This window comes from Lycorma delicatula, chromosome 6, assembly GCF_047948215.1.
Source record: "Lycorma delicatula isolate Av1 chromosome 6, ASM4794821v1, whole genome shotgun sequence".
NCBI classification, from domain to species: domain Eukaryota; kingdom Metazoa; phylum Arthropoda; class Insecta; order Hemiptera; family Fulgoridae; genus Lycorma; species Lycorma delicatula.
Genome location: NC_134460.1, coordinates 18,268,734 through 18,289,449, shown reverse-complemented (window position 1 = coordinate 18,289,449; position 20,716 = coordinate 18,268,734). Strand labels below are relative to the sequence as shown.

Below are 20,716 nucleotides of genomic sequence, written 5' to 3'. Positions count from 1 at the left end.
TGTTATCTATACAAAATATGCCGTATTGTAACAATAGAATATTTGCGTCAGCTGAACAAGCACGTTGCTGTAAAGGAGCTTATACGCGTAAGATTATTTTTAAACTGATGTGCTATATTTAAATTTGTTATCAGTTAGTATCACATTACTATACTGGCATTTATTTGTTGGCTTATTGAGTAAGTGCAAAATCATTTATAACGCATCACGTTTTTTTTTTTGTTTTTTTAAATATTTTGGTAAGTGGTTACAAATACTTTAATTTTTTTTGTATAAAATAAAATGCCATTTTGCTTGTTATAAAATAAATACTTCAAAACCATGACTTTTTTTCATTTAAAACGTTTATCATTACAGTTGATTCGTTTTTTATTACTTTCTAATTTTTTTTTTTAGGTTAAACGTTGTTAGGTTAGGGTTATTTATTTTTTATTTGGATTTTTTAATGTTCTGATATATCCTTATAGCTTTTATGAAATTTTAAAGTTTTATTTTATGACATGTAATATTATTACATTTGTAAAAATGTTAAAATTACATCTAGTATAATCAGCTAGTAAACAAAAGAGTCGCCTTTTATGTTTAATATATGTCTGATTGCACCTTTAAAACAAAATTAGATTAACTGGTGCTACGTTTAATTACTTCCGGAAGTGGTTGACCATAATGTAAGCAATAGTATTATTAAATTCCATAATTCAGCTTATACCCCAACCTGTTTTAAAGTTATGTTATAATGAAGACTTATTTTAGTAATTGGGCATTTTACCAAGTTAGTGTTAAAGGTTTATCTACAATTAAAATTGTGTTTTGAGGTTTCTTGGTATTTTAAAACCTTCAGTAGAAAATCATATGTTAGCTTTTTAGTAACGTGGTTTTAATTATATATAAAACAGGTTTCTTCTTTAACATTAGTAACAGTTACAGTTGACAGCTTTCAAGTCTGTACTTGAATGCTTGATATTGAGGATGGATCATTATTGCTATCAAGAACAACAAAGGACCTATAATAGGACTAACACACCCCCATTACAGTTTTTATATAGTGTTTTGATATACTGAGATATACCATTTAACTAAAAATACAAAAAAGTCATCACTTAACATAGATCTTTGCTTAAAATTTGGCCATTACTGTGGTACAGTGCAAAACTTTTAAAATAGCTTGGGTTATATCGCAATTGACTGCAAATTTTCAAAATCCTAAGCATAAACATGAACAAAATGAATTGCTGCCATCATTGTTAATTTATTCTCATACATTAATTTAGGTTACTTTTGGCATCATAGAAGTGATGACCAATTATTTACAACCTGTGCAAACATCATTTAAAATAGGTCACTTTTGTAAGTTAAAAAACAGTGAAATCATTTTTTTCAAAAACTTGATTAAAAAACTCATTGAGGCCATCTTAGCAGATCAAAAACTTGTAACAGAAAACATTGTTAAGAGAAATGTATAGATTAATTACAGGGACTAGGGGTGATCCATAGATGAGTGCCTCCCCACTAGGTTAGATCAAGAATCTATTAGCTGTGTATATATATATATATATCTTCAACTTAAACCTAACATAGCCCAAACTTCAGCCACCAAATTAAAAATTCAAAAGGGATAAGAATAATGAAAACAGTAGAAAGGGTGTTGAAAAAGAACATTCAACTAAGAGGACTGCATTGCTAGTTAAACTATCTATTCATAAGGAAACTGAAGTCCCGTCACAGATGGTAGGTGCACAGCTTGCCCTTGAGGGTAGGATACCAACAAGGTGATTATTCCTTCTTAAAATGTATTACCTCCTTGAAAGATTTCAGGGCTTGTTTTATATTCAGATAGAAGGGACATATTATTATTATTGATCTGTGGTTTGCATTGATCAACTAAAATATATGCTGCAATAAAAAGTCATTCCTCCAAAAAGGCTGTTACTCAGAAAGAGACAACCTTCCTCCACCTCTGTGTTAAAGTGGCCAACACATATATTAGTGATTTAGCCAGAATGTTCATATTCAATATGATAGATTAATTTCATTGTTGAAATTTGAGAAAAATTAATGATGCGTCCGCTGTACTAACAAATTATTTTTCATTGTTTGTGAATAAGACTAGATTACATTTATTTTATTTTTTTTACAGAGTGAATGATTTCTTAAAAGAGTTAAGTATTCGATTTGAAAGGTAACTTACCATACGTAAGGTTTGTAATTTAAAATATTTCAATTCATATAACTCATCTTTCATTCAGATTATATTGTTTTATTCAGTGGTGCCTTATGTAATTATTTAATGATACACTGCTTTGAGGAAAACATACTCATGCTCACCTTCAATCAATTCTACAATAATTACTTTCAATTATTTTTACATTATTTATTCCAGAGTATAGGGTTCTCGCTATTAATTTATATTGTTATTAAATTGTATTAGACGGTAGAATTAGGATTGAAACATATCAGGTTTTTAATTTTTTAAATAATAATAAAAAAATATAAAACAGAACTTGTCCCAGACCACTATCTTAAAAAATAAGATTTTATAAATTACATGAGATTTCTTTTACATTATATTTATGAAACTCTTCAAGAAAGAAAAAAGCTATAAAAATATTTTTGTTGACCTTATCAATACTGCTTTACATCTTTTCTAAAACTACCAGTTCAGAGGATATATAATAAAACTAGTTAACCTTACTTACCAGTCTGTTTTGGAAGGTTGTATGCACACCTACACTGTTATATTGTTTGAACAAAGGTTTTAAGAACTTCATTCTTAATTTTTCTTATGAAATGTGTAACTAAATTTTTTTTTTTAAATATTACTGAATTTAAAAATTGATGTTGGCCTCCATGGCTGAGTAGATAGCATATCTTTATTTTGTGTGGAGGTCCTGGTCAGGCATGGTGTCTTTTCTTATGCTACCAATTTCCACTGAGCTAATGACTGTAACTGTTGATGCTCACCCTTTCGTAACAAAAAAATTTTTAAGTTCTCTTTTTTAAAAGATAATTTTTAATTAGTTTTTTTGTAACTTTTATTACCATTCAGTCGTAATTCATGATATTAATAATTTAAATATTATGTGATAGTATAACTTATATTTACTGCACTGTTTTTTTTAAATTATATAAGAAGTATTTTTTGTTGATTTTATTTTAAATGTGTTTAAACCTGCCTGAATAATATGTATTGGTTTTTCTATTATTTTTTTTTAATATTGTGTTTTATTTCAACATTTTGTTAAAGTGAGTCCATAAATACAAAATCATTTTTTTTAATGAAATTTATTTTGTATTTGTATTATTTTTTTGTTTGCTCTATTTCATTAGCATACATTTTTATCATTCTGCTCGCCTCATTTCATCTTCTTCATTAGAATACTTATGTAATGTCATATCTTACTGTAATCAATAAATAATAAAATAATATTAATATCTATCTTCAATTATAGATAAAAAGTGTTAGTGGTGTTATTTATGTTCTTGATTGTCATGTTATTTAGTATTACTTTTATTTTTTTCCTTCTCTTTTAATACTGTAGGAGTTTTTTATTAGCTTTCAATAAAAATATAGCTTAGAAAATTGCCTGATTCAAAGATATGTGTTCGTTTTAGAACCTCATCTGTTATTTATAACCAGTTATCAGTTGTTTTAGAGTCCGTTGTTATTCAACAATATGTCTGAAAATCAAGGTATTAAGTTGCATTTAATGTAATAGTTCTTTAATTAGTTTCAAATCTAATGATTTGAAACATTTTGTAGATTTTATAAAGTTTAGAAGAATTTTGGAACTCTTTTTAGTTATTTTTTAGCTGTGGTTTCTAATTTAGATATGAGGAATAGAACTAAATAAACTTTTAAATTGTAAAATAATGTGTATTTTATTATAGAGAAAAAAGTATATTTGCATAGCATGAGCAAATTGCAAATTTGCAGGTAAATGAGCAAATTTAATTAGATAAAGGATTGTTGAAGCTCAGTAAAACATAACTATTTTGCACCGTTCTTCATTTTATTGAGAGGCAGCTATTTGTTTTGAAAAAACAAAATGAAAAGCAATAAAAAGATAATTTTGGCATTCTCTCTGGTGTAGATATAATAAAGTTTCTATTTGCATAAAAGATTGTTTAATTTGCTTTTGTAAAATATGACAAATGAGCAGCTTATTTTATCATTGAAAAGGCTATTTTAAAAAAAAATAAAATTATATTCTATTTTTATAGAAAAAGAATAGATATATTATATTTAAGTTCCTTAAAAAAATTTAAGTAGAATATATATATATTTTGTTCATTATTTTGGTTTTTTTTATTCATCTGGATGGAACCTATAGAGTCTTTGGGTAGTTTCACATGCACTCACAAAATTTAATAAATAAAATGTTTTCATTGAGTTAGTTACAAGAATTTTCAGTTACTCTTGGAATAATCTTTAATGAAGTTACAATAAGAGTTGCTGAAGATGGTCACTAGAGTGATTGAAAATGTTTTGAAGTAAAATATTGAATTTGATTTGTTTTGTAATTTCAAAAGTTTAGAGCTTTAAATAATTTAAATTATCACTGGCTGTCCATGGACGTAACAGCAAACAGCACATGTTGTTTTATTACTAATGGGTAATATGCACTTTCTTGTTTAAAAAGGCTCATCTATTTTAAAATACTGCCTTTTGAGTTGCCCAGCATTCCTTCTTTTATTTTATGGAACTCCATACCAAATCCCATACTGCTTACCCAAGGAAAAATAAATAAATAAAAACATTAAAATTACACTTCTTTTAAAAATTAGTTAATTACCAAAATAGTACTTTCAGTAGAAATTTCTAAATGTATTCTCAGTGGCTTCACATCATATTAATAAACAGAAACTTCTGCAATGATACAGAAGGAGATCTGTGAAAGAACTTTTCAATTGTCAGGTCCTTGAAAGACATTTTTCTAATTAAGTAACCCAAAACATCGTCAGGAAAAGGAAAAGGTATAAAAGAAAAATAAATTAATATAGTCTTATAAGCAAAGTGCATATTGGGAAAGTTAAACCACCTCGCTTTAGTTCAATTTTTTAATGTGTATCTGAAAGGTAAAATAATGTACCATTTGTTACTGTTGATTATATTTCCTGTGTCAAATTATACTACTAAACAACTTTAGATTACTACATACTACATAAATTAAATATATAATGTATTGCTATATATAGCAATAGAATACAATAATATATTGTATTAAATATGTATAATGTATTGCTTATAGAATATATTTGTGTGTCTGGGACTATTTTTTTTTTATTTATATTTTTTTTTGTCGTAAAACTGAATAAAATTATGAAATTTATATTAAACTACAATGTACATAAAAAAAAATAAATAAAAATAATAATTTCAAAATAAAATAGACAGCCGAATTTATTAAGTAATGTAAATAAAACATTTCCTCAAAAGCCTAAATAGCAACATATTTTCAGCATCACAAAAAAATAATAAACAATGGAAAAAAGAGAACAATTTATTATTTTTTTTCTGTTATTAATTGTGATATATGTTTGTTGCTTATACAAGGGTTATTTTTTTCAAGGTTCGATCGGTCGCGAAATAAAAACCCGCGCAAAAATCGGATGAACCTTTGCGCAGCGTCTCTAGTATGGCCTTCAATCACGTCGCGTCACTTCGTTTAGTTCTGAACACGCAGCTACCACATAAATATGTCTACAACAATAACATCTCCCGCCAAGTGTGAAGTGCATGCAGTAATTCTATTTCTTCAGGCTGAGGGGTGTAATGCAGCTGAAATTCATCGACGAATAAGTAATGTATATGGTGAAACTTCAATGAGTGACCGCAAAGTGCGACAGTGGTGCAGGAACTTTAAAGCAGGATGTACAGATAGATGTTCATGATGCAGGCGGTCAGGGAAGGAAATGAGTGTCAACCGATGATCTCGTTGAGCGAGTGGATGAGGCAATTCGAGAAAATTGTCGGTTCACAATTTCTGTATTGAGTGATTCGTTTCCTGAAATTTCAAGGTCAGCTCTCTACACCATTGTGAGTGAGAGACTTCAGTACCTCAAACTGTGTGTGAGATGGGTTCCCAAGATGCTGTCTGACTATCACAAAACAATAAGAATGGACGCCTCCGTAACGTTTCTCCAGCGCTACTACAATGAAGGAGAAGATTTTTTGAACAAAATTGTCACAGGGGACGAGGTATGGGTCCATTTCGAAACTAAAGAAACAAAAAAACAATCTAAACAGTATTCTGATGCATTCTCATTCTCCCAGTAAACCAAAGAAGTTAAAGCGAACCTTCTCCAACAGAAAGTGTATGGCTACTGTGTTCTGGGACCGGAATGGAGTTCTCTTGGTGGAATTCATGGAACGTGGCACGACCATCACTGCAGCCTCATACTGCGTGACTCAATGTCTACGAAGGGCAATTCAGAATAAGTGGAAAGGAAAGAAATGTCATCAGGCATTGTCTTTCTCCATGACAATGCTCAGCTGTAACAAAGAAGCTCCTGCAGCGTTTTTGTTGGGAAGTGTTTGATCATCCACCATACAGCCCGGACTTGGCTCAATCCAATTTTCACCTCTTTGCTCATGAAATGCTGGTTAGGAGGCCAACATTTTGGAACAGACATCAAGCTGCAGACCAGCGTAGAAACATGGCTGAAAACACAGGCGGCTTCGTTCTATGATGAGGATATTGGAAAGTTGGACCACGCTGTGACAAATGTCTTAAATCGGAGTGGCGACTATGTAGAGAAATAGCATAACTATGTAAGTACTTGTTACAAATAAAAAATTTTTTATTTTCACTGTGGTTTTAATTTCATGACCGATCAGACCTTGAAAAAAAATTAACCCTCGTACACCATATTCCCACATACAAGCGCTTGAGTTTATGTGGCGAATTAATTATAAAAAAAGAAATTGTTTTATTAAAATGTTAAGGGTTTTGCAAATTTTATGGGGATTTTAAACTACACCATGAACAAGCAGATTCTAAAAAAAAAACATATTTTTTCCCAACTCTCATCTGAATATTTTACATTAACCAATCATTCATTCAGAGTTAAACATAAACTTTTATTATAATGAGTTTGGTCATTTGAATAATAAATAATTTACAATGACACAGTTTACAGTAGCTTACAATTACTATAAAAATTCCATATTCAATCTGTTACAGTAAATTTTCTTAAAACATTTCCATTTGTTTGCCGAGCAAAGTCATTCAAGTAAATTCTGACGCTCCCAATCTCTCTAACTCATGATACAGTTGCTCACCTTCTTTCTTTCATTATGTCACCCTATCCTTCAATATATATATATATATCACACAACTCAGAATGAATCGGTTGGATTATTTATTGTTACATCCATTTTTACTTACTGGTTTGAAAGCAAACAGATTTTTATGTAACAAACCCATTTTACTTTTGATGTGCACCTTGTATAATATTTTTTTATTTTGAAGAGTTAAATTATTAAAAAAGATATATTTATTTAGTTTTATATTGACTATACTAAACAGTTTTATGATAATTTTTGTTGATTTTTTTTTTTTTTATTAGTCAGGAAGAAAGGGAGGATTTTTATAAGGATCGATGTCTTGTACATCCAATTGTTTTTTTTTTTTTTAAGTTTATATTATTCAAAACATTTTTTCCTTTACTATTATTCTATATTATGTAGCTTCATGAAGAAAAAATTAAAGATGAAAATTTTAACAATAGAATAATTTAGATCAGATACGTTAAATGTGTTTTGTAATTTTACTGTTTGCATTTTCTGGTGTCTATTGCATTATGGTTAGCATGTTATTTATTAATAATCCTTTTTTACTTTTATTATTATTATTTTGGTAGTTCATTTTTCCCAATTGTTCATTTTTGTTTGCTTTTATTTTAAATTTATTTTAGTTATAGTGATTTTGCTTGTTGCTTATTTGGTTTTTGTTTTTAAATTTAGTTTTCTTACTATTGCATAATTTTAATTTTTGATTACTGTTAACAGGTTTATCCATGCTTCAAAATATGTTTTTTAAAAACATGTAAATTAGTTATCGATAAGTGTTAATCTATTTCGTGTTAGTGACTGAAATGAACAACAGTCTATTTTTTCTTAATTCATTAAAACTGATTATATTTGTGAAATTTCATACAAATACTTTAATAAAGCCTATTGACTGTCGCTTATTAGATAATGTTAGAATGTGTTCAGATAAATTTATCGGTACAAATTCTTTAACAAAAATATTGATGCCATCTTCTGATGTTAAAGGCATGAAGCATTTAGATAAAAATGCTTTCACAAAAACTGTATCATTTCCATCTCTTGTTGTAGAAATAAATTTAATAAGAGATATACAGGCATTAGTAAAACCTTATTTTTCCAAACTTATAAATTTTAAACCGTTACAAGATTATGAAAACAATGTTGCAGTTGATAATAAAAATAAGAAATGCAAAAAATGTTTCTTATTAAGTCCAGATCTTGTTTCATCTTTTAATAGTTTAGATGAATCTGTCATTAATTCATTAAAATCAAAAGGAATAACTGAGAAAAATTTTACTTTCATCAGTAAGGAGGTTACTTTTGATAACTGGAAAACTGAAGATATGTTAGAAGCTGTTCTTCCAGAAAATTTAAGTTTTTCTGGTTATTCTATAATAGGACATATCGCCCACTTCAATTTACGTACAGAGCTTTTAGATTATAAATATGTAATCGGTGAAATAATATTAAATAAGGTTAAAGGAATTAGAACGGTAGTCAATAAAATTAATGTCATTGAGAGTACGTATAGAAATTTTCAGATGGAACTGATTTGTGGGGAAAATGATATGAAGGCAAAATTAAAAGAGAATTCATGTACATTTGAAATGGATTTTTCTACTGTTTATTGGAATTCACGTTTATCTAAAGAACATGAAAGAATAATTGACAAACTTAGAGAAGGAGATGTATTGTATGATATATTTGCTGGTGTAGGGCCATTTTCTGTGCCTGCTGCCAAAAAAGGTTGTATAGTAGTTGCTAATGATTTAAATCCAGAATCAGTTAAGTGGTTGAAGCATAATCTGTTAGTAAATAAAGTTAATAAGAATGCTACTGTTTTCAATAAAGATGCTAAAGATTTTATTTTAAATGATCTTAAGCAACATCTGTTAAATATTAATCAAATTAAACAAAATTCCCTTGATTACAGGGTTCATATCACTATGAATCTCCCTTCAACAGCCGTTAATTATATTACAGAATTTCACGGCTTATTTACCGAAACAGAGTATAAGTTGATTCCAAAAGACATATTTATTCATTTATACTGTTTCATTAAATCACCATCCAAGGATGAGAAATATTTAATGAATTGTGCAAAAGAATTAGTTGAATCGTCTTTAGGTAAAAAACTTAATGTTATTTGTGAAATTTTCAAAGTAAGACATGTTGCTCCAAATAAAGATATGTTTAGGGTATCATTTTTATTAGATTCTGATATCTTACTTAGGAAAAGTATTAAAAGGGCAGTAGAAGAAGATAAGGTTACTACTGACCTTGAAACCAAAAAAATCTGAAAGTTAACCTATGATAATTATTATTTTAAATAATTATGACCATTGTCAGAAAATACTCTATATTGGAAAAAGTATAATTTATTTAAGATATTTTTTTTTTTTTGTTTAAGCCTCGTTAAAACTAAATAAGCCTCAATTTTATGGATTGTAATAGGAAAGAGAAATCCATAAATTCTAATAATACTTTTAATAGGGGTAGTAATGGTATTTTATTATAATTTATATTTAAGTATAATTTCATAATAAATTAATTTACTTTAAAAAAAAAAATTATAAAAATTGTTACAAAAACTTCATATCACTGAGTAGTGATATGAAGTTTTTGTAACAATGGAGCCATGGCAGAGTGGGGTGCATCGTAGTTTATGGAAGGACCTGGGTTTGAATCCCAGTCATACATGGTATTTTTCATTTTGCTATAAAATTTCCATTCCACATTCCCATCCAAAGCTTCAAGCTTATTTGGTGAATTATATAAAAAAACCTAACATTAATATTAAACAATTAAAGAATGATAATGTTGAGCTGTGATATTTCTAATATGCTATTTTTTTAAATAACTTTCTTCAAGCATCTAATGTAGTGGACCCATATAGCTAATATAATCTGTTAATGCCACTTATAAAATTTGCTACCTCATCCAGAGCTTCTCATGTTAGAAAATTTTTATTTGAAATACAAACTATCTTTTTGTGTTTAATTTTCTATATTGTAAATATTTAATATTTTTTCATTTAAATTTAGTTTTGGTATTTTTTACTGTTATCTGCAAAATTGTGGAGTTATGTTTGTCACTTAAAAATAATTTTGATGGACATCAAATTCAGATTAATAAAATTGATTTATATTTTATATATATCTTCAACAGAACATTTGTTTTCATCAGCTCTGTTGAAAATCAGTGTTATAGCTGATTGCATTTCCAGAATATAGAAGAAATTCTATATTTTGAATTTTCAATTTTAGAAACAGAATTCTTATGTTGAACCTGTTTATAGCTACCAAGTCAAGAAAATTGAAGAAGGCTTTTCAAGATCATTACCTGAATTATACAGAATTTTTCTTTTCTATTACATCCAGATGATCAGTCTTCTGTCATGTAGGCTTGTAACTTAGTACAAACTTATTCGCTTTTTTCATGTAACAGTATTAATAGGATTCAGTTTTTATTATCATTAGACTTGTCTAATATAACTTCAGCAACAAGAGCATGCACAATTAATGACCAACTTGAAAGCTTTCTTTCCCTTATTCTTATTAATGGCATGCTTCTTAAAACTATTTTTATGTAAACATATATGATCTCTGAATACTGTATTGCCTTTTATTAACTCAAAAGTTTCTTCTATCACACTTTGAACAAAACTTAATTGCAGTTTGCCATTTCCATTTATTGAAACAAATTGAACAATCAGTGATTCACTAGATCATAAAGAGGATTGTTATTACATTGATATGTTTAAGATGTTTATAGAAATTTCTAAGCAACTGAAACCTTAATTTTGATTTGTTTTATTCACCAAGCAAATTTACATAAAACAGATTTGTTTCCTTATCTTTGGTGATACTTTACAATATCATTCCTGAAGAAGGTCAGAAGAGTGATTGAAAGTATTTTGATATAAGTGAAAATGTATGTTAAATGAAGATTTGATTCAGTTTGTCATTAAAAATCAATTTTTGTTTTTTTTAATTTATTCATTGCTACAAGACCTAATTGAACATTAGTGCCTTTTGGTTACGTTAATTTATTACATATGATTTATAAAAAAAATTGCATTTAACTCCTTTTAAATTTAATTCACTTATTAAAGATCAAAATTATGATTGAAATCATTATATGGAAAAAACTTGTTATTTAGAATTCACTTAAGATCTTTTAGTGGTAAGTCTAGGATAATTTTTTCATCAAGTAAAACTAGAATTTAACAAGGAATTCCACAATCCCTTTATTTTCATCTTAAATTTAGTTATTAATCTATCTTATAATTACAAAAATCGCTGAATGAATTACATTCTTGCAAATTCATTTTGTTCTACTTTCTTAAATGTATTCCTGAACATTTATGAAGTTGACAAGTGTGTGTACTTAAATTTTATTTATCATGCATCTTTATATATGTTTGTTAACCTTTAAATGATCATCCCAGAGATGAAAATCAGATAATCTTAAATCGAGAAATTGTAGAGGGTAACTAGCAGGTAGATTAAAAATCAAGAAACTGTCTTACAGTGACATTTATTGAGGTGGTGGTATTCCACCTTGTTATAATAAGATGTAGAGCTTTTTTTTCTGTGAAGTTGAAAAAATGTTACGGAAAGGTATGTCCTAGTTTAGCAACTGCGTAAAAGTATGTTTACATCTCAATTCCAAATAATTATCAATAGTTTTGTGAATAAAAATTAACCCCACTAAACACACGCACACAACCACATTAGAATTAACATTCTACATGTGTCATCTGGTAACTTCACAGTGTTCAACCTTAACATAAAAACTTGTGATGCCATATCTTGCATTAATTATAGAATTCTTATAATATAGAAGATTACAATGTTCATTAGATCTATTTGAAGAGCTTTCTTCCTGCTACAGAACACTAGGATTTAAAAAAATCCTAGATTTTTTCCCAGGTTATTAGAGATTTCAGCTCTCTATGAGTATATTAGAGTCTTGCTCCCTATGGGAATGCTCTCCACTAAATTCATTTCAGGAAAAAATAACCCAATAATCCTTGAGAACACTGGAAGAAAAGTAAACAAAAGATTTTACTTAGGCAATGTAGAATTGACGTGTATACTAATATCATCTATTAGATTATTCATGTATTAATTCCTATCAAAAAATAATTCATAGAATTTTCCTCACCGACTTTTAGTTTTTAATATATTTTATTGAATTATTATTTAAACAATATAAAATTACTATCTGTACGCATTTTATGTTTTAATATTATGTTCATCAACTGTAATTATATTGTATAATATATATGAGTTTGTATTTATTGGTGGTTTTGTTGCATCAGTTACAGTGATTTAGTGTTTTTTTAGATTTATTATTATTTGTATTTTTTGTTTATCTTTATGTATTATTAGTTGCAATATTTTTAATATGTTTTAAGAATACTTCATTTTTATTATTAAATAAATGTAAAATAATTTAGAAGATAATTTAGAAGATTTATGAAGATAACTTAACATCAACTTCAAACAAATCAATGTAGTAAAATATTTTCACAGGTGAACATAGACAGTATATGTAAAGAAGAAAATGGGAAAGAATAATAAATTCAACAAACCTTCAAAGAATGTTTTTAAAGTTGCCGGGTCACGTAGTTTCAAGATTAAAAATAAGGCAAAAGCTGTATCGACACAACTGAAAAAAGTAAGGATCCTTATGAAGATTGTATGATTGAAAATAATTTAATTTTATATCTCAGAAGCTGTTGTTTATTGATTTATTGATTTCATGTCTCGTTTGATTACAGTTAAATGAAGTAAATAAAAGAAAAGTTGATGAAGTTGATAAACAGTTAACATTATTACAAAAAGAAGTAAGGCAGACATCCGTAAAAAATGTAGAAAATAGTAAGGATACCAGTCGATTGATATCAAGTGATAATGTAAAACAGTTTGAAGAATCTGAACAGAAATCAGCAGAAGCTTTAGAAAAATTATCAGATATGTCAATGTGATTAATAAAAAGAATTTTTTTTAAAATATCAATAACATGTTGATTATTTTTATTTAAAAATAAATAAAAATTGTTCGTTCCATTAAAAGAATGTAAAACTGCTTCACTTGGTTATGCATGAAAACTGTTAACGATTTTTATTATTTTTAGCATGATTACTTTTATTAGATCAATTACAGTTGTAACTTTTTGACCATAGTTAACATATTCTTCCGAGCAGTAGTGAAATGTAAAATCAAAAATGATGAAATATTATATTGTAAAATCACAACACAAAAAAGGCTAAATTAAATAATTTTAAACGAAATGATTTTTTTTTAAATACGGGTTAAAATTTACTTTAACTGTTTTAAACTATAAATGTTTATCAGACTACACATTAAATAACTCTTTTAATATATTTGAGTATTAAAAGCATACATATTTGATAAAATCACTTATAATAAATCATAAATAAAGAATGAATATTAATTAATTGATATTAAAAATAAGACGCATTATTAATAATGAGTATCATTCTGTTTCACTCACATTATCTATTGGGTTGTTTGAACATTTTTAAATTTATAGTATAATTTTTATTTATACATACTGCAAGTTAAAATTCTAATGTATGTACTATTGATAGGAGTAGTGTATACTGCTATTAATTTATTTTATATATATTTCTAGTATTTCTACATTATATGAGTTAATTAAAAAAACCATCAAATGATTACCTTATATCAATAAAAAAATTCTCTTACGAAAAAATCCACCCCCATGGAGATAATCTACAATCAATGAAAATATAAATAGCATGATTCAAATTCAGCTGTCATCAAGAACTAAGATAAAAAAAAATATTCCTTTCCAAAACTTGTGATATTTCTTTTTGTAGAGCATAATTCGATTAGATAAGGAAGATTAAAACTTAGCTTTGTAGAAGTTTATTTTTTGACTTGTGTCATGATCATATAAAGGATAAAGGTATATTTTATCCTTTGTATTAAAAATTATTTGATAAGCGAAAGTGTTAAAATATTTTTTTTACATTTTTATAGTTTGTGTTGAATTGTGTAATGAAATGATGGTTTTTTTGATAGGATGAATATCACAAAACCTGGATATCTGAATGATTTGTAGATTAAAGAGTAAAGGTACAAATTTTTTAAATGCAAAATAATATTTTGTCTTAACAAAAGAGGTTTTTTGTACTGTGGGTGTAGTGTTCTAAAAAAAACGATCACTAATAATAATTATAAATAATTTATTTTATTTTTGAGAACAGTATAAGCAATTTTTTTATTATGAAACCCATATATGGCACGTGTAATTTCTGAAAAAAGTAGATCATTTGGTATTAAAGAAATATATATATATATATATACTATCTATTCAGGGCTCTGCCCCCTGGACCCTTGATGTGTATGTTATCCTTAGGTTGTGAAAATATTAAATATTTTACAGATATTCATTAAATTTAAAAAAATTAAGTCATTTTATTTCATTATATTTCTGTTACCTTGGTGACAGAAATATAATGAAATAAAGGATTAATTTTTGTTTCTTTAATGAATATCTTAATCCCCAAGTAGGCTGGAACTTCTGATCTAGCTTAAAATTTTCCCCTGAGATAACACAAATGTATCGTGAAAATCTGAATGCAATCAATCTGTTGGTTCTCACGTGATGTTCTTGTAATTAAACGGATAATTATCACATTTTTATATAAATTATGTATATGTTCTTACATCATATATATATATATATATATATGAACGCAAATAATAATAAACAAACGAATTACAAAATTGCACTTATTATAAATGGTTGATGCGATGAATAAAAACCTTGTCTTACAGACTGCTTCAGAAATTAAAAACATTTATTATTCCATTAATGAAACAAATGGCATAAAGTAAAAATTGTTAGAAAGTCTTATTAATTTTTTATTTTTTCTAAGTTAAAGAAATTGATATCCTTATTTTCAATTTGGCAGCAGGCACCAGATAAATTTAAATAAAATTCTTTTAATTCTCTACTGATTAGTTATGATAATATATATGAATTGGTACTTTATTTTATTATTTTTGTTAAACAGAGTTAGAAGTTAGACATTATTCCCATGAACATTGTATTTTATTGACTTTAATTATTATCATTATTTTGTTCATGAGTTGAAAAACAATATGGAAGAATTATCAGTTGGAATCATAATAATAGGAGATGAAATACTGAAAGGTCAAGTTGTAGATATGAATTCTAGTTTTTTATGCAAAGAGTTTTATTCATTAGGTATAAAAGTAGGTAAAATATCAATGATATCAGACTCTATCCATGATATAGCATCTGAAGTAAAAATCTTATCAAAACGATTTACATACGTTATAACAACAGGTGGTGTTGGTTTAACGCATGATGATGTTACTTATGAAGGAGTCGCGAGAGCATTTAATGATAGACTTATATTAAATGATAAAATGGTCAGGTATTATAAGGATTATTGTGGGGGTGTTGTAAGTGACATTGAAACCAATCCACAATTACGAATTGCATTTGTTCCAAAAATGAGTGAAATAATTTTCCTGTCGACTAAAAATGATGATGCTTTTAAATCATGGGGTAAATTTCCTGTTGTTAAAGTGTCAAATGTAATTATTCTCCCAGGAGTACCACAACTTACAAAATTATGTTTTAAAGAAATAACAAAATTATTTTTTCGTAATAATTCTACTAAATTTTATAATAAAGTTTTATATCTTAAATGTGATGAAGTTAACGTTGTTCATGCTTTAAATAATGCGGTGAAAAAATTTAAAGATCTTGTTGTGTTCGGTTCATATCCAGTCATGAACAACCCTATTTTTCAAACTAAATTGACAATGGAAGCAACTGATGAAGAACAAGTCAAGAATTCTGAGGAGTTTTTGAAGTCTCTTCTTCCTCCGGATGATCTGGTTGATCCCATTATTGTTAATGCTGCTGATGATATTTACAAATTGATTGAATCTCCTGACAAGAAAAATGATATATTCACAGCCACCCTTCAAACATCAGTAAAGGTAATAAATCATTTATTATTTTTATGAATAAAAAATTAATTCTGTAATGATTAAGATGTTGAATAAATTTTGTACTTAACAACCCAACAGTAAAATAAGAAGCATTTCTTTTAAATATAAAAATGTCTTTAGGTAGAAGATTTTTATAACATATTAAAATTAGAAATTAATCTGATGTTTTTTCTTTTTTAAATTTTTAAGATGTAACTCTCAAACTGTTAAATTAAATCTTTGTTAAAATTTTGTTCTTATTTGCATATTCTTGAGTGTCTGTGTATTAAAGAAAATTTGTTGGAATTTCAAATTTTCTGCAAATTAATTAAAAGTACACCATTTTTCACCTGTATTGTGATGTGCAGCTTTACTTTCCATACATTTTTAAATGATAATTTAGTTTCAGTTTTAAAATTGCAATTTTGGGGCTTAGTAAAAGAAGTTACTTTTCCATTAAACTATGCATTTTTACAATACTATTATAATACTTCCTACTAAATTTCAGTTGAGAGTAGGATATAAAAAGGACTGTGAAGCAAGAAGCATTTTCCATTGAACATTTGTAGATTCCAGCTATTGTTAAGAAATAGTAGTTGCTTCACACAATTATGAAATACAGTTGTTTACTGAAGAGCTGTAGACCTTTTTTCTAACAGAAATGCAAGACTGCTAGCAATTTAATAGAGATACTTCTTTCCTTCAGAACCATTTTCCATTGATATGTTAATAAAAATTATATATGTATCTACCATAATAATGTTAATAATACTGGTCAATATAAAATGTGGAACTGAAAAGGGAGTAGATGTTCTGTATAGTATTTTATATGCTAAATCTGAATATGTATTCTGAAATAACCCATCACATAACATTTTTTTTAAGTTACAACCCCTTAAAATTATTTATTCCATCATTTGTGGAACAAACAATATAATAAGTTAGTATATCTGTATGTTTGCTTATTCACACCTGATTTATATTGTGATGCATGCTGTAGACCTATATTTGATACATAACAGTCAAATGATGTCATTTCATGTCAAGCTAGACATGGTATAAACATGTCAATGAATCAAGTAATGACTAATTCAACGTGATGAAATTTTCTTCAGTATGAGTTCAGCTCTTTATATGATTTGCTGTGTTCTTTAGTTGTGGTAATGGTTTTATCATACACATATTATAAAGATTGTTTCATAATTGATGCTGTAAATTTAATGAAAATCTTTTTATGACAGAACAACTTTTGGTATTATTTTATTGAACATCAAGATTTGTTAAGTTGTCTGTGTCCATGGTGAAACGATTTTAAGTAATTAAGTATTTATAAATTAAAACTTAATTAATTAATTATTTCTGTAATATTTCAGTTTATTTTCATTCATTAAAACATTTTGAATTTTACAATATATAAAAATTGTGCTTGTAAAAATTCTGTAAAAAAGAATACACCATGGAAATTCAATGAAAACCAGTATCAAATCTGCTGAAAACTGCTTACTAACATTATTTTGACTGTCCCTTGGAAAACCAAGATAATTCCTGGGCTCCACATGTAGTGTGCATCAAGTGCTACTTGGTTAAGAGAAAGAAAAAGTATTTGCCTTTTGGCGTACCTATGATTTGGCGAGAGCCTGCTAACCATTATGATGACTGCTATTATGGTTAACAAATGTTATTGGATTCAATCCAAACAATAAAAGCAGTATTGCATATCCAAATGTTCGTTCAGCTGTGAGACTAGCGCTTCATGGTGTTAATTTACTGATTCAAATTGCTCCAACTTCTTGGAATGAAATTTCTGATTCCCTGCAAGGCCTAACCAATGAATCCTCAAAGTCAATAGATATTAATTACATTCCAGAAGAATCTGATACTGAACCTCACCTCATCACACAAGCAGAACTGAGCAACCTAATTTGTAACTTGTATTTTGTCGAAACAACATGCAGAACTCCTAGGTTCACGTCTAAAGAATGGAATTTATTATATAAGAATACTAAAATTTCAGTATATAGAAATTGAAATGAAAATTTACTGAAATGCTTTAGAAGAGATGGTTTAATTTGTTCCTGCCATGCTGTTAGAGGGGGGCTAATGTCTGAACTGGATGTTGAATATGTTATTCATGATCAGCGTTTATTTATAGACTCATCAAAGAGAAGTTTAAAGACAGTGTTGTTGCATAACTTTAATAAGTTTTCTTCTATACCGGTAGCACATGCTGTAGGAATGATAGAAACATATGAAAGTATGTCAAAAATTTTAGAATCTACTAAGTGTACAAAACTCACGGCGAATCATTGCTGACCTGAAAGTGATAGGGCTTCTTCTCGGTCTCCAGAGTGGCTTTATAAAATATATGTGTTTCTTGTGTTCATATTCCCCTTGTTGAAGCAGATTGTATTATTATACCACCTCTACACATAAGGTGTAAAGTAATATCTCTTCATAGGTCTGATGAAGAATTTTGTAAAAGCATTAGATAAAGATGGAGATGGCTTTAAATATTTAGCTGAGGTTTTTTCATAATTAAGTGAAGCCAAATTAAAAGAGGTAATATTCATCAGGCCACAAATAACAAAATTAATCTGTGAAAGTATATTTGACAGTAAACTTAAAGAACTAGCAGCTTTGGAAGTAAATCAAAGATGTCGTTACTGGTTTTGTTGGAAACAAAAAGCTGAAAATGATGATCAGCCTATAAATGAACTCTTAGTGAACTACAAAAATTTAGGCTGCAGAATGTATTGAAAATCCATTTTTTACATTCTCATTTGGACTTTTTCCCTTTAAACTTGGGTGACATCAGCGACAAACAAGGAGAAAAGTTTCACCAAGATATATTTCAGATGGAACAATGTTATGAAGGCAGAGGGGATGAGTCTATAATGAGTGACTACTGCTGGATGATAAAACGAGAAAAGACTTCACTGAACACAAAATGAAAATAAGAAAAAAGAAATTAAGAAACATAAATGTCTGCAAAATAAAGGTAGGAATTTTAATTGTAATTATTATTTTTGCATTCTGTTATTTAAGACAATATTTTAAAGTGTTCTTCAATATTTTAAAATGTCATAACTAAAAATCTGAGGGTGATGAAGAAAAACTGATTTCATTTTAAGATTCAGCATAAAAAATACATTCTAAGTCATCTACTTTTATCTCGGTTCAAATTATTTTTTTTGTTGACCTGTGAAATCTGTGAAATTGGGTCTTAATAAAGAGCAAAATTGGAAAATTTTGTTTAAATTCTATTCTTAAATATGCTTTAACAGTAAGTAATTTTCTTAATAAATATATTATACTTTGAAATTGCACTACCTCAAGAACAGGTCTTAAATGAACTTTTTCATAAAAATTTATAGGAAGGAATTTTAATTTAGTGAAAAATTATTTTTCATATTTTTTTAAAATGTTAATTTTATACAATAAACAATAGAACTCTTAATAATTAGTAATTTGAGTTGATGGTAGTAATGCACGTTAATCCTGTAACCAGAAGTTGTTTGTATACCTTCATTATGACTGTATTGATTATTTTATAACAACTAAAGCAGGTGGCCTGCATTCAGTAAGGTGGGTGGAGACCAGCTGTTAGTTATTTAAAAAATTAAAGAGATCAATATCATTTGTACTGTGGTAGTTTTAATCTTTTTGTTGTAAAAAGTGATTAATTTTTAAATCTGTTAATATTTAAGATTCATTAGTTTTTTTATTTTCTGCACATCTAATAATATTCTAATTTATGCAACTTTTATTGATTATTTTCCTTATATAATGTAGGCTTAAGAAATTATTTTGATTTAAATTATGTTTTTAAAATGTGTGCGTTTGTGTAGGGTTAAACAGTAATTATTAGAAAACTAGAATATAGACTTATTTGCATTTATTGTAATTTTATTTTTAATATGCAGCTGCAGAAAATTAAAATTAATTATTGAAATTCTAATTTTATTTTAATTATCACTGGTTGTATACTTTAGGAAGTCCTGTAAGTTAGATTCTAAGGATAATATTACTTTAATTTCTTAGTAATAATAATAATAAATAAAAAAAAGCTACAAAATAATTAAAGTTTGTTCTAAAATATGTAACGTTTTCACTGTTGTAATAGCTTGGAAATTATGAGTTTAATATTTTAGTATCAACCTTATTTATTTCATTGTCAAATTTCTTTTTATTATTTGAATAATAATTTATTTTTGCAGATTAAAATTTGAAAGTAAAATAGTTTTTGGTTTTGTGGTCATTATATGGTCTATTGCAACATATTTAAGGGGGGGAAATATAGTAATTGTATCTGAAACAAATTTTAATTTTGAGACAATTATATTTTTGAGATCAAGAGATCATAAAAAAACTTTAGCTTTTTAAAAATGTTTTTTACATGTTTATCAAAAACCAG

At 27.3% G+C, this 20,716-nt stretch overlaps 3 protein-coding genes across 6 annotated transcripts in view; all 3 read left to right on the top strand.

Annotated features, from left to right (window-relative positions):
* Positions 1–20,716, top strand: part of LOC142326686 (FAD synthase-like) — a 49,510-nt gene that overhangs the window by 273 nt on the left and 28,521 nt on the right. For 2 of the 4 annotated variants that reach the window (XR_012756841.1, XM_075369306.1), the window contains exons 1-3: positions 98–239; positions 2,138–2,198; positions 15,351–16,311. Coding sequence is in view for 3 of the 4 variants with exons in the window: in XM_075369306.1 (XP_075225421.1) it covers positions 15,439–16,311 (873 nt within the window). In the remaining variant the exon portion in view is untranslated. Of the gene's footprint in view, positions 1–97; positions 240–2,137; positions 2,199–15,350; positions 16,312–20,716 lie in introns of those variants that run through there. The other 2 variants (XM_075369307.1, XM_075369308.1) reach the window with 2 other exon arrangements.
* Positions 49–13,302, top strand: LOC142326688 (ribosomal biogenesis factor-like). The gene is made up of 3 exons (XM_075369309.1): positions 49–179; positions 12,814–12,958; positions 13,062–13,302. The coding sequence occupies exons 2-3, from the start codon at positions 12,845–12,847 to the stop codon at positions 13,266–13,268; spliced, it is 321 nt and encodes a 106-aa protein (XP_075225424.1). The 5' UTR covers positions 49–179; positions 12,814–12,844; the 3' UTR covers positions 13,269–13,302.
* LOC142326476 (tRNA (guanine(37)-N(1))-methyltransferase-like) lies at positions 8,032–11,293 on the top strand. The gene has a single exon (XM_075369050.1). It carries the CDS (start codon positions 8,098–8,100, stop codon positions 9,571–9,573), a length of 1,476 nt encoding a protein of 491 aa, XP_075225165.1. The 5' UTR covers positions 8,032–8,097; the 3' UTR covers positions 9,574–11,293.